At 42.2% G+C, this 16,855-nt stretch overlaps 1 protein-coding gene across 2 annotated transcripts; it reads left to right on the forward strand.

Annotated features, from left to right (window-relative positions):
- Positions 1-1,539: 1,539 nt before the first annotated feature.
- LOC133508391 (neuronal acetylcholine receptor subunit non-alpha-3-like) lies at positions 1,540-16,214 on the forward strand. 2 transcript variants are annotated; one of them, XM_061834356.1, is made up of 7 exons: positions 1,540-1,969; positions 2,427-2,625; positions 4,475-4,626; positions 7,003-7,047; positions 7,870-7,979; positions 13,340-14,246; positions 16,034-16,214. In XM_061834356.1, the coding sequence occupies exons 2-7, from the start codon at positions 2,559-2,561 to the stop codon at positions 16,205-16,207; spliced, it is 1,455 nt and encodes a 484-aa protein (XP_061690340.1). In that variant the 5' UTR covers positions 1,540-1,969; positions 2,427-2,558; the 3' UTR covers positions 16,208-16,214. The 2 variants fall into 2 exon arrangements, with proteins under 2 accessions (XP_061690340.1, XP_061690341.1); XM_061834357.1 differs by lacking the exons at positions 1,540-1,969; positions 2,427-2,625; positions 4,475-4,626; positions 7,003-7,047 and adding an exon at positions 7,342-7,368.
- The last annotated feature ends 641 nt before the right edge of the window (positions 16,215-16,855 follow it).

The following is a 16,855-nucleotide window of genomic DNA, read 5'->3' on the forward strand; positions in this document are numbered from 1 at the left end:
GTAGCAACTGACCCACTACCAAGCCAAGCCCACGTCGCGGTGGCGACTGACTTCTTGGCAACCCATGCTCACGCCGCGGTGGTAACAGACACGCAACCAAGCCAAGCACACGTTGCGGTAGTTAGCGACCCGCTACCAAGCCAAGTGCACGTCGCGGTAGCAACAGACCAGCTACTGAGCCAAGCCCGTATCGCGGTGGTGACAGATTTCCTGGCAAACCACGGCAACACTGCGGTAGCCACTGATCTGCTATCGAGCCAAGCTCACGTTGTGGTGGCAACTGACCCGCTGCCACACTACATCCATGTTGCGGAGGCGAGAGAACCATGTTCCCTTGAACCTCGTTCCTGTCCAGGTGGTGGCGAAGGCTCATCGGCCGCCCCACGTTCCTGCCAAGGTGGTGGCGACAGCTCGTCAGTTGCCCAACATTCCTGTCCAGGCGGTGGCAACATCACGGTCCCCTTCGTTCCGGTGCCAGCGCCAACAGGTATTTGGCCATCTTACATTCCTATCTAGATGGCGGTTGGCCCGCGGCTCCCCGCTCCTGCTTCGACGTGACTGGCACGCGGGAGCCTCACGCTCCTGCTTCGACGGAAACCGGCACGCAGCAGCCTCATGCTCCTGTCTCGGCGGCGACCGGCACGTGGCAGCCTCACACTCCTGTCTTGACGGTGACAGGCACGCAGCCACCTCACGCCCCTGTCTCGACGGCGGCTGCCTCCCTCTCCTGCTACGATGGCAAACGGTCCGCAGTCGTCTGACCATGCTTTACGACCAAGCCTCACTGGCGACCGATCCATGGCCGCCTCCCGACCAAAACCCAGCAGTGATCGATCTCCGGCCGCCTCCCCACCTAGCCTCGGCAGCAACCAATCCACGGCGTCTCACGACCAAGCCTCGCTGGCGACCCATCAACGGCCGTCTCTCGACCAAGCCTGGGCCACAACCATTCCACGGCCCCCTCCCGTCCAAGCCTCGGCGCCAACCGGTCCCCGGCCGCCTCATGACCAAAACCTAGCGGCAACCGACCCACAGCCAACTCACGACCAAGCTTCGGAGTCGACCGATCCCTGGCTACCTCACAACCACGTCCAGAGCTGTCGCCTGCTCCTGTCTGGTTCCCGCTTTGCGTTTGGGTTCCTCCTCGAGGACGTCCTCTCGAATCGCCCCGTAGGGACCCTGGTGTTTGACGTCCTGGCCAACCTCCTCGGCCGGACGCCTCGGTTTGGGTGTCCTAGATGGCCACCAGACTGACTGGGGTTGGGGGGTTGGTGCCCTCCCCCAGTCTCCCTTCCACCCTCCCCTGGTTGTTTTTTGTTCTGTTTCTTGGTTTTTGTCGCATCTGGGATCCGCGCTTTAAAGGGGAGTTCTGTTCTGTGCAAGGCCAAGGAGGGCGTGGCCTGGCCACCGCTCTGAGCGGTTTAATCTCTGACACCTGTCGTTGGTCACAGCTGTGTCACAAAAGGCACTGTGATTAGACAATGTATTTAAGTTTCAGTTTTGTCATTGGTTTTTGCCAGTTCATTGAGTATGCTTTCCCACATCAAGGGTTACTCCGCCACTGCGCCATTATAGTCCAGTCACGGTTTTGGTTATGCTCTTTAGTTGACTCATAATTATCGGACATTGTTTCTTGTGTTTTGGATCCTGCCTTCCTGGACTGTGTTGTCGTGCACAACCTTCGTTTATAATAAAACCCACTGATCATCCGTCAGTCAGGGTCCGCCTGTGCACCGTTGGTTCGTGACCGTCGAGTGTCTACATTTTTAACTTGTCAGTATGACAAAAGTGATAGAGATTATGAGAGATGGATAGAGTACAATATAGTGATATTATATTTATCATCTTGTAATTGACTAGCAACTAGGCCAGGGTATAGTTATCCTTTCACCTGATATAAACTGGTAAATGCGATATTAATCATTCATGTAATAACTCCTGGGAAAAGTGGTTTATAAATAAAGTGGAGGTAAGATTTGTTGCGCAAGTTCAATGAATATTTCTGACCTTTTTTTTTTTTAACTTAGTGTCCTCAAGCGGACATCTATGGAAGTCCATCTTTAAACGAAAACTCGTCCACTAGCAACGATAGGAACAATGACACTTGAAGACTTCATTCTTTTACATACATCGTGATGTCTATTTCAAAGTAATACATAACTAATTAATTATTTTTAAAATCTACCTTTTAAAACTTTGCACGTTCTGCACTTGAGCAAGAGTCAGTTTCTTATTGTAGAATCATAAATGTCAGTACATTTTTTTCGGTTTTTGTTTTGATAACTCAACTCATGGCGTTGTTCTGTAATATCACAAGGTTCTAAAATATTGATTTACGCCATTCTTCTGAAATTGCTCCGCGTTGGCTCCACCCCCTCATCCTCTTCCTCCATCCTCCCTCCTCTCTCATCCTGTGACGCTCCAAGTCAACGTGTGCGCGGGGTCTCTCTGCCCAGTTTGGGAGCGCAGCCTGCCGGCTCAGAATTGTTGGGAACCCCGACGTGTCTCCGGACGATCAGACGTTAGCGAGGAGAGGCTGCAGGGGCGCACAGGACACGATGAAGTTGGTGCTGCTCTTCTTCCTCTTGGCCGCATCCTGCCCGCTCGCCCTCGCCACCATCACCGGTAAGGACTCATGCAAAGGCACGCGCGTATGCTACATGATATGCAAATCAAGGACCATGGAGTAGAAGTCTTTGTTTTCTCTACTAAGACCATTCAGCACACTAGTAGAACGGCCGGGGCGCACTAATAGAACGACTTAACGTAAGGACAACTTCGCACACTAGTGCGACAACTACATATGACAAGCGAGACAAAATGTGCGTTAAGTGTATCTGCGTGCTATTCGTGCTTCTAGTGAAGTGCTAGATGTTAACTGGTATAATTTGATTTCACTAGTAGTACTAGTAGCATGCTAGTGCACTGCTTTGCGTCACTTATGACATGCATTTGTCCCACCTGTATGCCAAAGTTGCCCAACTGGTAAGGACGCCTAGCATACTAGTATATTGTTCGATGTTTGATCTTATTTAATGCTATTACAATCCAGTTTAAGGACCATATGGTATATGTATGCTCTTAGTCCTCACTCACAACACAATCCAGTACTCTAGTAGAACATCTGCGATCCACTTGTAGAGCTACTACACGTCTATTTACTACTAACATTTATACTGCCCTCCACTACTATATTACATTTTCACACCAGTAGGACAACATTGAGAAAATACGAGAAAAGCAACTCTTAGTAGTTGGACAAATCTGCACACAAACTGACAACTAGATGTTGCTAGTAATGTATCTAGTACTGGTATGAATTTATAATATCACAGTCTATATTGCAGTATATTACAGTGATTCCTCAACTATCCAGGGTTTGGCATTATTGAATTTGTCTGGCTTTATAGTTCTGGCACCATCATGACGGCATCTTGGTGTCAAGGTTGGTGTTTGTTGGAGTGATTTGAGGAGATTCATTGAGATGCAAGTGGTGCGTTTCCCCCAATCATATTGCATGGGTACCTACAAACCTTTATAGTGGGGCCTCAGTTTTTTGCAGATTTTCAAATAGACTGTGCTCAAGGTATATTACAATATCAAACAACAACCTTGGCATACTAGTTGAACAACTACATGTTACTATTATGACAAAGTTTGCATTTTGGTGCTGTTGTCCAGGTGGCTCCTAGTGCCTAGTTACGGCTGGTAGTGTAGCAGTAATAATGTGCTGGTAAGCTTTACCATAATTGCGTATTAGTCAAGCAAATGTGGCACTAATAGTGGAATTTTTTTTTTTTTTATTAAGATAGTCCTTTTACATGTGTACTGAATTGTCTTGCTAGTGAGGAAAAATAGCATACTAGCACATGATAACGAATAAATTCTCAAACAGCTCTCCATGTCCTTGAAATATCAAAAACGTGGTGCAATATTTCTCTGAGCCCATATTACTTTTCGGCCTTTATGGCCACATCGAGAACGGTCTTTCACCTCAAAACAAACAAAAATAGACACACACATAATAGCTTTATTTTCTTAACACACACTGTCAATCAAAACTGAGCTTGATCTTATATTGGATCATTTTAGTTCCAGCAGGTGTACCTAATGAAGTGGTTGGTGTGGAAAGGTATTTAGGTACCTGTGAATATAAAATAATCTGACGCATAAAGTGCTGCCCTGACGTCCTTCATCAGAAAACTCAAGGGTTTCATTTTCCGCTGAACTACTTTAATGAAACTTCACTGTGCTGAAAGACAAAAAGAGGCATGAGAGAAACACATTTCAGACCCGACTGCATGTTTCTTGAGAAATACTAAGAGTGAGAAAGTACTATATTTATGTACTAGACTATGGCTGCTGAAATTGTAGCTAATTATACATTGAAATGCCATAGGTGACAACATAAACCATTGTATCCAGTACCAGACTTTTACATTGATACTTCATCTGATTTGCCTTTTCATTCTAGACCCAAATGAGTTTGTGTCCTTGGCAGAGATGGAGGACGCTCTGCTGAAGAACCTCTTCCAAGGTTACCAGCGCTGGGTGAGACCCATTCAGCACGCCAACGACACCATCAGAGTCCGATTCGGACTCAAGATCTCCCAGCTGGTCGATGTGGTGAGAAGGAACACATCACTGCTTCTACTTCTGTTTCACAACATACTGTACTGTGCACTTCACACTTATTCACCTAAAAATGCTGACCTTCTACACTATATTCGATGCACCTGCACTATATTCGATGCACCTGCACATTGTAACGAGTTGCAAGAGCTGTAATCAAAAATTTTGGCTTATCACATTATGTTGTTATTTGGTTGTATATTTCAGGTGGAGGCAACATGGGGGGGGTAGTGTTGGCCTCACAGTTCAAAGCCCAGCCCCACTTGTGTGCAATACGCATGTTCTCCCCATGCCTGCTTGGGTTTTCTCCTGGCACTCCAGTTTCCTCCCACATCTCAAAAACATGCACTGTTTGGAGACTCTAAATTGCCCCCATGTGTGGTTGTGTGTCTGTCTCTGTGTGCCCTGTGAATGGCTGGCAACCAGTTCAGAGTGTACCCTGCCTCCTGCCCGTTGGTAGCTGGGATAGGCTCCGGCACTCTGTTGTCATCTTTGAAAAGGCAGAAGTTTGTTGGGGGAATCTCATCCAGTCACTACTGCACGACGTTCACTTTCTTTCTCAGTGGGTACCTGCTGTACCACCTACAGTGTGACTTTTATTTTCAGAGATCGAGCCCTGCTGCAAATACAAAAAATCTCTAAGTAATAATCCCCCCCCCCACAAAAGGTTTCTAAAGATGCCACAAGATGGCAGAAAAGAACAACATGAAGCTCCTCACCTCACTTTCACAATAATTCTTTTAATTTCAAGTTTTTGTCATTTCTCTCGGTTCATCTTTTCTTCGTCCTTGTGTGAGGCGCCACTTGTTAAGGCTGCTCCTTCTTTTGAAGTGCAGCAAAAGCATCTAAAACTAAAAAAAAAAAAAAAAAAGGTCTTGCTTTTGTCGATAATAAAAGGTTGGAGGATGTCTGTGTCACAAGCCCTTTGCTTTTTATACCAACACTTTGCATGCTGTACCCTGTATATTTTGTTACTTGTATTAGGTATATATTGTGGGCTCCTGAAAAATGGATCAATGGCCCCAATTGGCCTTGGTGCTATACATTGGCCACCTTTATGTCAATGCCACAAAATGTTCAAATGTTTTGTAACACTAACAGTAACACGTACTTGTTGTTGTTCTTTTTAGAGGAAATTAATCTGAATTTGGAACATTCTCTCTTCCTTAATTCCTGAAAATAGATCCCAAATCCTTCCTTTATATATCTGAGTGCTCATTTGATATTTCAGGGGCGGCTTCTGATAGGATGAAATGGTTTGGTTTGTTCAAAGGGAAGAAAATGGAGAATGTTAATGCATGAAACCCCCACCCTCGCTCCCCTGCATGAAATATTCATTCCAACCATTTCAGCCTTCACCTACCAGCTCCATATATAGCCTCTTCTTGAGTGAGAGAAGGAACAATTTCAGTCAGGTGGTGCTTTTGAATTTTGGACTGGAGAGGGAGTGTGAGGCGCCAATGTTTTCTGTGTGCCCCCCCCCCCCTGATCCTCCCTAATTGGCTGATGCATAGCTCACTATTAGATCATATGCTTCACCTCTGCTTAGTGTGATGGCCACGGCTTCCAAGTGAGGGTGACAGCTGAGGCCTGTGCTCATCAGAAACACTAACCCACATGCAAATTTCATCATCTTTTAAGTCACTTGTGGGGTTTTTTATTTTATTTTTCTACATCTTTTTTTCTGTCCTCCTTGTCCCTCCGGCTCGCTCTAAGTAGCACTAGTACTCTTGCTTTTGGCTTCAGGTTTTCATACATTCTTGTTGTTGTCTGGGAAAAAAAGCAGAGATAAACAGATAATCCAAGATCCAATTCAACTTCACTAAAAACAACACAACAGGAAAGTGCAACCTGAACACGTGACTGCACACTCACCATCCATTTCGTTAAGTAGCTCTATGTCTGATCTAAATGAGATCTAATGCCAGAGATGTATCAAAAATCGATACCAAAAGAAAATAATTTACACATATCAGTATGATGCATTGCAGTTCTACACTGCTTCAAACTTCAAAAACAGTTATCCATCTCTGACAGTGTCAATAAAGACACAACTATCTTTGCAAAGACCAAATCATTTTGCTTTCTTACTTTTCTGTGGGATCTTATTCACTTGTACAGGTGCACCTAAGGAAGTGTATGATTGGTATACTCTAATTGTCTAAATGACTATTATATGTACCTTCACTGTGCTGTCATTGTCTGTTAACCTACGCTAGATGAATTCTAGATGAATTTTATAGCCAAGCAAATCCTAACTTAATCAGCACCTACTCAATTGCTCTTGATTAGATCTCAAGCATGTGATCATCTCTTCATTGAGGCAATTATTTTTTAATGTTAATCTTTTACTTGTGTTATCATGTTTAGGATGAGAAGAATCAGCTAATGACAACAAATGTTTGGCTATGGCAGGTAAGCGAGAGTCAACATTTAAAGTTCTGTCCATGTGTATTTATGTTGAACAGGGTTGGGTTTTTATATGCAATAAAAGGCTTATGCCACTCGCTGTGACACCGTTGCTTATCATTGTATTATTGCTGAATGATTGCCATAATTGGAGGTATATCGCTCCAGTGTGGGGTTTGCATGTTCTTGAAGACTTGAATAGTTCCCTAGAGAATGTTAATGGTTGTTTGAATATGATTGGCTGCTAACCGATCCAAGGTGTGTATGGCCTATGAGCTAATCCCTTAGTATGGGATCCTAATGACAACAAATGTTTGGCTATGGCAGGTAAGCTAGAGTCAACATTTAAAGTTCTCTCCCTGTGTATTTATGTTGAACAGGGTTGGGTGTTTATATGCAATAAAAGGCTTATGCCACTCGCTGTGACACCGTTGCTTATCATTGTATTATTGCTGAATGATTGCCATAATTGGAGGTGTATCGCTCCAGTATGGGGTTTGCATGTTCTTGAAGACTTGAATAGTTCCCTAGAGAATGTTAATGGTTGTTTGAATATGATCCAAGGTGTGTATGGCCTATGGGCTAATCCCTTGGGATGGGATCCAGCTCTGCCATAGGGAGGACATACCCTCTTTAAAATGGATGGAGGGATGGATTTACCATCCACAACACAATTCATAAAAATACACTTGTAGGAAAGAACAACCAGTTTCTTTAAGAAAATAAGGTTCTGCTAAAGCCACGACAAATAACAAATAACCTTTTGATGGTTTCAGTTGATGAATAAGTGTGGCATTAAGAAGTCACTTTTGTTTTTCCTACGCGCAGGAGTGGACGGATTACAAACTGCGTTGGAGTCCAGATAAATACGGAGGCATCACGTCCATCCGAGTTCCATCTGAAAACATTTGGCTCCCCGACATTGTCCTCTATGAGAAGTAAGATTCAACCTCTTCATCTTGTCCACAGAGAGACAAGATGACAAATGTGGAAATCAATGTGAAATCAATTAAATAAAACCTAATCCATTCACTCAGTGATTGGGTGCAGTGAAGCACACCATCAGTAATCCTCGCGTGATATTTAAAAGAATCACTGCGTTCAATTCAAAGTACGCACAATGTTACAGTGGCTTGACCTGTTTTAAAACAAGTACACTACATTTATCAAATGCAGTACAGTTGTATCTAAATTTAAAGTCCCATTCAGTTGGATTAAAACTTTAAGAACTGTCTGTTTTTAAACCTATTTTGAGGCAGTTTTTATGAATTTACTGAACTACAAACCCAATTCCAATGAAGTTGAAAGTTCTGTTAAACTAATAAAAACAAAATACAATGATTTACAAATCATGTTCAACCTATATGTAATTGACTACAAAGACAAGAGATTTAATTTTCAAACTGATAAGCTTTGTTTTTACCTTATCATTCACTTGAAATTTTATGATGCAACATGTTCAAATTTGAAATGTTATAAGTGAAATATGCCGTATGAAATTCAATAATTCACTGCCTGTAATTCAACTTTGTTGTTAAAATTCAACTTCATTCTTAAGAAGGCGGTGTTACATCTGGTCACAGACATTAGCAAAGGATGCCAGAATCCAACACCTAGCAGCCAGCCAATTTTGTTCCGCTTTCTTAGTCACGTGACGAGAAGTGGCAGACATATACAGGGGTGCGACCGACGTCCCTGCTGAGCATGCACATGAATTTTCCGTCATATTGGAAAACATACCGGGATGTTTGATTGCATGTAGGTGTAATCAATCTGTTTTTGTATAGTTTTGTCACTGTTTCTTCGCTTGGAATTTGATCTCCATGATCTCGCAAGGCATGGCAGGCCCTTCTGCCAAGTGGAAACATGTTGACACCCTGCCAGCTGTCGAAACAAATCGTTACAAGGAGAAACTTGCTCTGGTTGATGGAGTTAACCCTTACAAGTTACCCAAACAGGAATGGACAACAGATGTGACATACTATCCTGCTGTTATTTACTCTGACATTGTGAAACATTTTATCTTCACTCCAAGTGTTTATACCATGAACCTGTCTGCACATACCTGAAAGCTTACAAGAGCATGGATGCATACAATCAATATGTGTGTGGCTGGGTTCGCGAAGGGGGAGCTGTTGTCAGAAATAGATTCCACCTCGTCAGTGGAAAGGTCAGTGTTTACATTTCATATGATTTATATTTCATCACACTGTGACTTTTCTCAGTTCAATGAAGACGTTCCCACTACAGCTTTTTAGCAAATGTAATTATTTAATTCATGTACATTTAAATGTATGTAATGTTTGTGAGGCCAGGAGTAATTTAATGATCATTTGCATTTGACAGTTAAATTACGCCATGCAGGAAAGAGTATAATTAATTTCTTTTTATGTTTCCGTCTCTTTGTACTACATATATTTTCAAAATCATAATGTTTGAAATAGACATTTTTCAATAAAATATACACTTCTCTGGCCTTGATTATTTTGTGAAATATTCATTTGCTACAATAATGATAGGTGAAAATATTCAGTAATATTAATTAAATGTGCATGATACTTAAAACATGTACTGTATAAAACTCCACTATTGTCTTTACAGGTTCTCCATTTCCAATGCATTGCGAGAAAAGCCCCTTTGGCCTTGGGTGTTTGCTGAACAAAGTGGGAAATTGTTGCTGCACGTTGCATCTGCAAGGCTGGCTTGGGAGAAGCTTTTTCACATGTTGCATCACTGCTGTTTTGGGTTGAAGTCAACATCAGGATACGGGACTCAAAGACTGTCACACAAGAGAAAGCATACTGGAAGCTGGCAACACCTTTAAAGGATGTGGAGTATCGTCTAATTGGTGAAATTGACTTAACTTCAGCAAAGACAAAAAGACACCAACTGCATACTGCCCTTGAAGCTGGTGCCAAAGTGGATGCCATTCACCATTTTCAGACTCAGATTAATTCATTTCCAAGTTTTAGGCAACAATAGCATCCTATGTCTCACCAACACATAGTCCTCCTCAAAAGTAGTCAATACAAAAAAAAAAATCCCTACATACCAACTCTAGTTTTCTTCGTCTATGTTACCGGAAACACAACATTATTTTTGTTTGGTCTTATCACAATGTTTTTACCATCTAAATGTGCTGTACCCAATGTTAATAAGTGCGAAAACAAACAAACCAATTGTACTTAAAAATTTTATTGTCTCATTCTCCATCTAACATGTCAGGCTGTTCTGTACCCTGAAAATTGTGTTTAGTTCTACTTGTAACAGTTACCCACTGTATTTGAAACAAACACCTGTGGAAATATATGTACAAATGTACATAAATTGCAATAAATGCATTCCAAATGTAACTGATTTTTTTATTTTCAATTTAGAGCTGTTTACACTATCTTTGAATATCAAAATAAAAAAGGAAGAATGCAAAGTCCATTATCTTAAGCTTATAAAGCATGCTTGGGTAACTACACTCATGCCAATATAATTCCACAAAGACACTTAAGAATATTCTTCACAGCATTTTATGAATAAAGGGACACATTTCATTTCAATTTGCTGTACAGAGGGAATATTTCACTGATTTCCATATGATTGTTTGTTGTTTGTAACCCAGTCCGCATTAGTGGAATCATACAGCTGAACTGGCTTGCCTGAAACAATAATCATAATTAACAAAATGTTAATATATTCATTTTTTGTTTGGCCAACTTACTTAATAAAACAGAACACATATTCAAATTTTAATAAGTTGTTGAAAGGATGCTGATGTTAAAACAAGTCCCCAGTCCTGAAATACTTCATAATTTAATTCATGTAACTCACTACAGTATCAAACAAAAACCATGTTATTCAGAGCACACCAGAAAAGACGTTTCAAAACAGTTTCAGAACAGTATTCATTTAACATCATGATAAGTAGAAGCACGTTTTCCTGTTTAGTATCAGTTTCAATGTTCACATGTTCCAAGGGCCAACACACCATGCAGCCATACATGACCCACCATTGTCTGGGCTTGCAGATCTACGTCACCTGTTTACTTAAATTTATCACTCAACTGACCAAAAAACACTTACCAGTGACAAAATGATCTGAGCAGGCATGATACTGGGACAGATTAGCAGCAGCGATTACATCTGCTCTGGACAATGCTGCCAGCCAATCCCTTTTACGCTGAGAAGAAAGTTTTTTAAGTTTGTTCTCTCTGCCTTGTTATACAGTGAAGAAAATAAGTATTTGAACACTCCTTCACACAAATCTTCTCTAGATCAGACAGGTTTCTCGGCTGTTGCTGAGAAACACGGAATTTCAGCTCACTCCAAAGATTTTCTATTGGGTTTATGTCTGGAGACTGGCTAGGCCACGCCAGAACCCTGATATGATTCTTACGGAGCCACTTCTTGTTTTTCCTGGCTGTGTGCTTCAGGTCATTGTCATGTTGAAAGACCCAACCACGACCCAACTTCAATGCTATGACTGAGGGGAAGAGAATGTTCCCCAAAATCTCACAATACATGGCCGCGGTCATCCTGTCCTTAATACAGTGCAGTTGTCCTAACCCATGTGCAGAAAAACACCCCAAAGCACGATGCTACCACCTCGATACTTCACAGTAGGAAGGGTGTTCTTGGGATGGAAGTCATCATTCGTCTTCCTCCAAACACTACATTATGACCAAAAAGTTCCATTTTGGTCTCATCTGACTACAAACCTTTCTCCTATGACTCCTCTGTATCATCCAAATGGTCATTGGCAAACTCAAGACGGGCCTTAACATGGGCTGGTTTAAGCGGGGGAACCTTCCGTGCCATGCATGATTTCAAACCATGACTTCTTAGTGTATTACCAACAGTCACCTTGGAAACGGTGGTCTCAGCTCTTTTCAGGTCATTGACCAAGTCCTGTTGTGTAGTCCTGGGCAGATTCCTCATCTTTCTAAGGATCATTGAGACCCCACGAAGTGATATCTTGCATGGGGCTCCACTCCTATTGAGATTGGCCGTCATGTTTACCTTCTTATATTTCCTAATGATTGCTCCAACACCAAGCTGCTTAGCAATTTCTCCGTAGCACTTTATTTTAGTTATTTAATTTTGTCTCTGGTGTCTTTGGACATCTCTTTGGTTTTGGCCATGTCACAAATTTGAGTCTTACTGATTGTATGGGGTAGACAGATGTCTTTATGCAGCTAACGACCTCACACAGGTGCATCTGATTCATACATGGAGTGGAGGTGGATATTTAAAGGCAGACTAACAAGCCTTTGAGGGTCAAAATTCTAGGTGATAAACAGGTGTTCAAATACTTATTTGCAGCTGTATCTAATAAATAAATCGTTAAAAAAAAATCATACATTGTGATTTCTGGATTTTTCTTTTTAGTTTATCTCTCTCACAGTGGAGATGCACCTACGATGAAAATTTCAGACCCTTCCATGAGTTCTAAGTGGAAGAACTTGCAATATAGCAGGGTGTTCAAATATTTATTTTCTTCACTGTAACACCTGGAATCCTGAAGAATGACTTGTTTACGTTAGGCCCTGCTCTGATGGAGCAGCTAACCACAGCACAGAAGTTAACCATACCTGGAGGCCGGTTCGTTTGTGCAAGTTTGAAAAAATAAATTGAGTTACTGGTGGGTGGAGATACGGCCGCCAGTACACTGGTTTGTTTTCCAATATGGCGGACAATTAATGCACATGGTCGGCCATGCGTCATTCACAAGCCCTCTGTACGCCTGCCACTTTGCATCACGCCACGTCACGCGACTAAGAAAGCAGAACAGGATTGGCTGACTGCTGGGTGTTGGGTTCTGACATCCTTTGCTAATGTCTGTGACCAGAAGTAACCCCACCATCTTAACAACAAAGTTGAATTTTAACAACGAAATTGAATTTCAGACAGCGAATTATTGAATTTCAGACAGCGTATTTCACTTAACATTTCAAATTAAAATCCTATTTCAAATTCAAATCCACTTAACATTTCAAATTCAAATCCTGGTGGCACTCCTCTCCTTCGATAGAGAGCACATGTTTGTTATGTTGACAGCATTTGCTCAGGAGGCAGAGGGTAGGTGGAGATCTTTGCCAGTGACATAGATAAGTTTGAGAAATTCTGAAGAAAACAGACAAATGTCTGGATCACCGTAATTCAAGGACTGTTTTAATTTATTTTTCATGGTTACTAAGGCAGGATTGAGACATTATTACATCCGTTATTCTTGAAAAAGGTGCTTTGGAACAATATATCCCCTTTAAATAATCTACACAAAACAAAGATTCTCTGCTTTTTTTTTCAGCGCCGACGGGCGATTTGAGGGCTCCCTGATGACCAAAGCAATTGTCAAGTCCAACGGGGTCGTCACGTGGACACCGCCTGCCAGTTACAAGTCGGCATGCACCATGGATGTCACCTTTTTCCCCTTTGACCGCCAGAACTGCACCATGAAGTTCGGCTCTTGGACCTACGATGGGAACATGGTAGACCTTGTTTTGATTGACAACCAGGTGGACCGCAAGGACTTTTTCGATAACGGAGAGTGGGAGATTCTCAACGCCACTGGGGCAAAGGGGAACAGGAAGGATGGCGTGTATTCCTATCCTTTCCTCACGTATTCCTTCATCCTGAAGAGGTTGCCATTATTCTACACACTCTTCCTCATCATCCCTTGTCTAGGCTTGTCTTTCCTGACTGTGCTGGTATTCTACCTTCCATCTGATGAAGGGGAAAAATTGTCTCTCTCCACCTCTGTCCTAGTGTCGCTCACTGTCTTCCTCCTCGTAATCGAAGAGATCATCCCCTCATCTTCTAAAGTCATCCCTCTCATTGGCGAGTACTTGCTCTTCATCATGATCTTTGTCACACTCTCCATCATCGTCACCGTGTTCGTCATCAATGTACACCACCGCTCGTCGGCCACCTACCACCCCATGTCGCCATGGGTTCGCAACCTCTTTCTTCAGAAGCTGCCCAGAATGCTGTGCATGCGAGGTCACATCGACCGGTACCACTACCCGGAGCTGGCTCCTGAAAGTCCCGAGGCGAAGCCACGATCCGGAGGTCGGCGAGCAGGCCAGAGGGCAAGCGGAGGACAAAGCGCTTCTGATGGAAAGGAGGACGAGGCCTGGGCCACCATGCTGGAGAAGGCCATCTACTCAGTGCGATACATCAGCAGACACATCCGCAAAGAACACTTCATTCGGGAGGTAGGAACCGACCTCATATCAGTATAAAGCAAGGGAAGTGGGTGCGGGGGTTGTGTGGCAGTGTGCCACATACCTCACACAACAGTACCCAATATCTGGACGGAGGCTGAAATATCGATACCGCCAATATCTACAGTATGTTCTCATGCTGATTACCATAGAACAGAAAATGATAGAAACATAGTCGTCTTTGTCTTTTGGTAGTTTTGTCTGTTGGTCAAAAAGAGCAGTTCAAATGCTCCAAAATGGCTAGCAATATGAGATTTTCTGTTCTGAAAACAGCTGGCAATGACTGAGTTAAATTACACAGACCAATCAGGATAAAACAGCCTTAGAAAACTTAGACAATACACTACGAGAAAAGACAGACAGGAAATGAGCTTTTATCCATATGTATATACAGCATCTTATTATTTAGATAAAATCTAATTCATGGCACAGTGGACGACTGGTTAGCACATAGTTCAAATACGGCCTCATTGTGTGGAGTGTGCATTTTTTCCCTGTACCTGTCTGAGATTTCTCCAAGTACACTTGTGTGATCACACATCCCCAAAACACGCGTGGAAGGTTAATCGAAGACTACATTGTCCGAAGGTATGAATGCGAGTGTGACTGGTTGGTTGTTGTTACAGTGTGTGCCTTGTGATTGGCTGCCGACAAGTTCATGGTGTACCCTGCCGCTCACCCGAAGATCTCTGGGACAGGCTCCAGCACGCCCATGACCCTTGTGAGGATAAGCGGTATGGAAGACGGGTGGATGATTCTAGTTTGCTTTCACTGTCAAATGAAAAGTTTGGAATATATTGAGAAACTTAGCTCAATAAAATTACTGTATCGTGGCATTTGTTTGTAATTAGTTTACTGGCAATTTGAATTTCAGTCACCCAGTAGTATGAAATTATCGGCATTATCAGATTGGAAAGAAAATTGGTGGTATCAAACATTACTATCACTGTCAGCTGATCTTCTCACACAACATAATGACTACAAACCACTCCATTTGACTTTTAACAGGATTTATCCCTTCAGATCCTTTCTTTCTTTTTTTTTCTCAAACTGTTGTGCCTCACCTGAAATCCTCCGATAGCTTGAAGGTTCAGCTGCACCTCACTGCTGGGTTAAAGCAACAAGATGCCCATATACATACATTGCTATTGTACAAGGAAAAATAACTGTGCCATTTTGGTTGTTCTTTTAGACAGCTTTAGAAGTTCCAGAGATTCATGAAAATACATCCATCCATTTTCCTAGGCGCTTATCATAACAAGGGTCACAGGGAGTGCTGGAGCTTATCCCAGCTGTCATTGGGCGAGAGGTGGGGTACACCCTGTACTGGTTGCCAGCCAAACGCAGGGCACATTGAGATGAAGAGCCACACTTACAATCACATCTAGGGGCAATTTAGAGTCTCTAATTATTGTTGCATGTTTTTGGGATGTGGGAGGAAACCGGAGTGCCTGGAGAAAACCCACGCAGTCACAGGGAGAACATGCAAAGTCCACACAGGAAGGGCTGGGATTGAACCCGGGTCCTTGGAACTGTGAAGCCAATGCTTCTCAGCTGCTCCATTGTGCCGTCCTTGATGAAAATACAAAGGTTTAAATTCAAATTTCACATTTCTCATTGTGACATTATCATATAGCATGCAGAGGTTTACAATATGTAAACAGGGATTGTTTTAATACTTCAATTTTTTGTGTATGAATCATAGAAAATCCTGGTTTTAATATGCAGTCTTGTTGTCCTCGTGTTAAATTCACATTCCTTTTTTCCCCCACTATCAGGTGGTCCAAGACTGGAAGTTTGTGGCCCAGGTGTTAGACAGGATCTTCCTGTGGGCATTCCTGACTGTCTCAATACTTGGCACCGTTCTTATCTTCACTCCAGCACTGCACATGTTCCTCAAAATCCCTCCACCAATTCCAAGTGAGGATCCCACTTCAATGTCACAGCTTTAGCACGGATGGACAACTGATGTTTCAGTCTATAAATGATCAAAAATCATTTCATTAAAGGGGATCTCTTATATCCTAATTATAATTCATCATTGCACTTTTTCATGACACACTAATTCTTCTCTCTTTCACTCTCTTCCTGTTTAATGTTTTTATGTTGTGAAGATAAATGTTTTTTTTTCATGTATATACACCCCCTTAATGGAATGTTTTTATGACTAGCATAAAAAAATCCTGATCACGTAACTAAAAATATCAGGAAATACAGCACAGTATAGATCACCTTTAAAAAAAAACCACTCACATCTATGTTGACTACTGTAATTTACTTGCTAAACTAAAAAGCTGAAAACCTATGTCAGTGTAAGTACTTTATAGAAAAATATTGACTACTTTCACTGCTTGAATTGTTCATTTTCAGCATGTGCACAAAGTGACAGGATAGGAAATTCCAGATATTACTGACTAAAATAAGGTTTTGAGGTTAGCGTGCCGGTAGGAAAATTATTGTTCACCCTAAAATATGTCTTCCGATTGACAAATAAGACAAGAAAAAAAAAACAAGATAAATCATTCTAGCAAAATTACATTGAGGCGTACGTAAAGGGTTTTTCCACACCTGTGTGACAGTTCCCCCTAGTGGTAACAAAA

The sequence above is a fragment of the Syngnathoides biaculeatus genome, chromosome 11 (genome assembly GCF_019802595.1).
Source record: "Syngnathoides biaculeatus isolate LvHL_M chromosome 11, ASM1980259v1, whole genome shotgun sequence".
Lineage (NCBI taxonomy): Eukaryota > Metazoa > Chordata > Actinopteri > Syngnathiformes > Syngnathidae > Syngnathoides > Syngnathoides biaculeatus.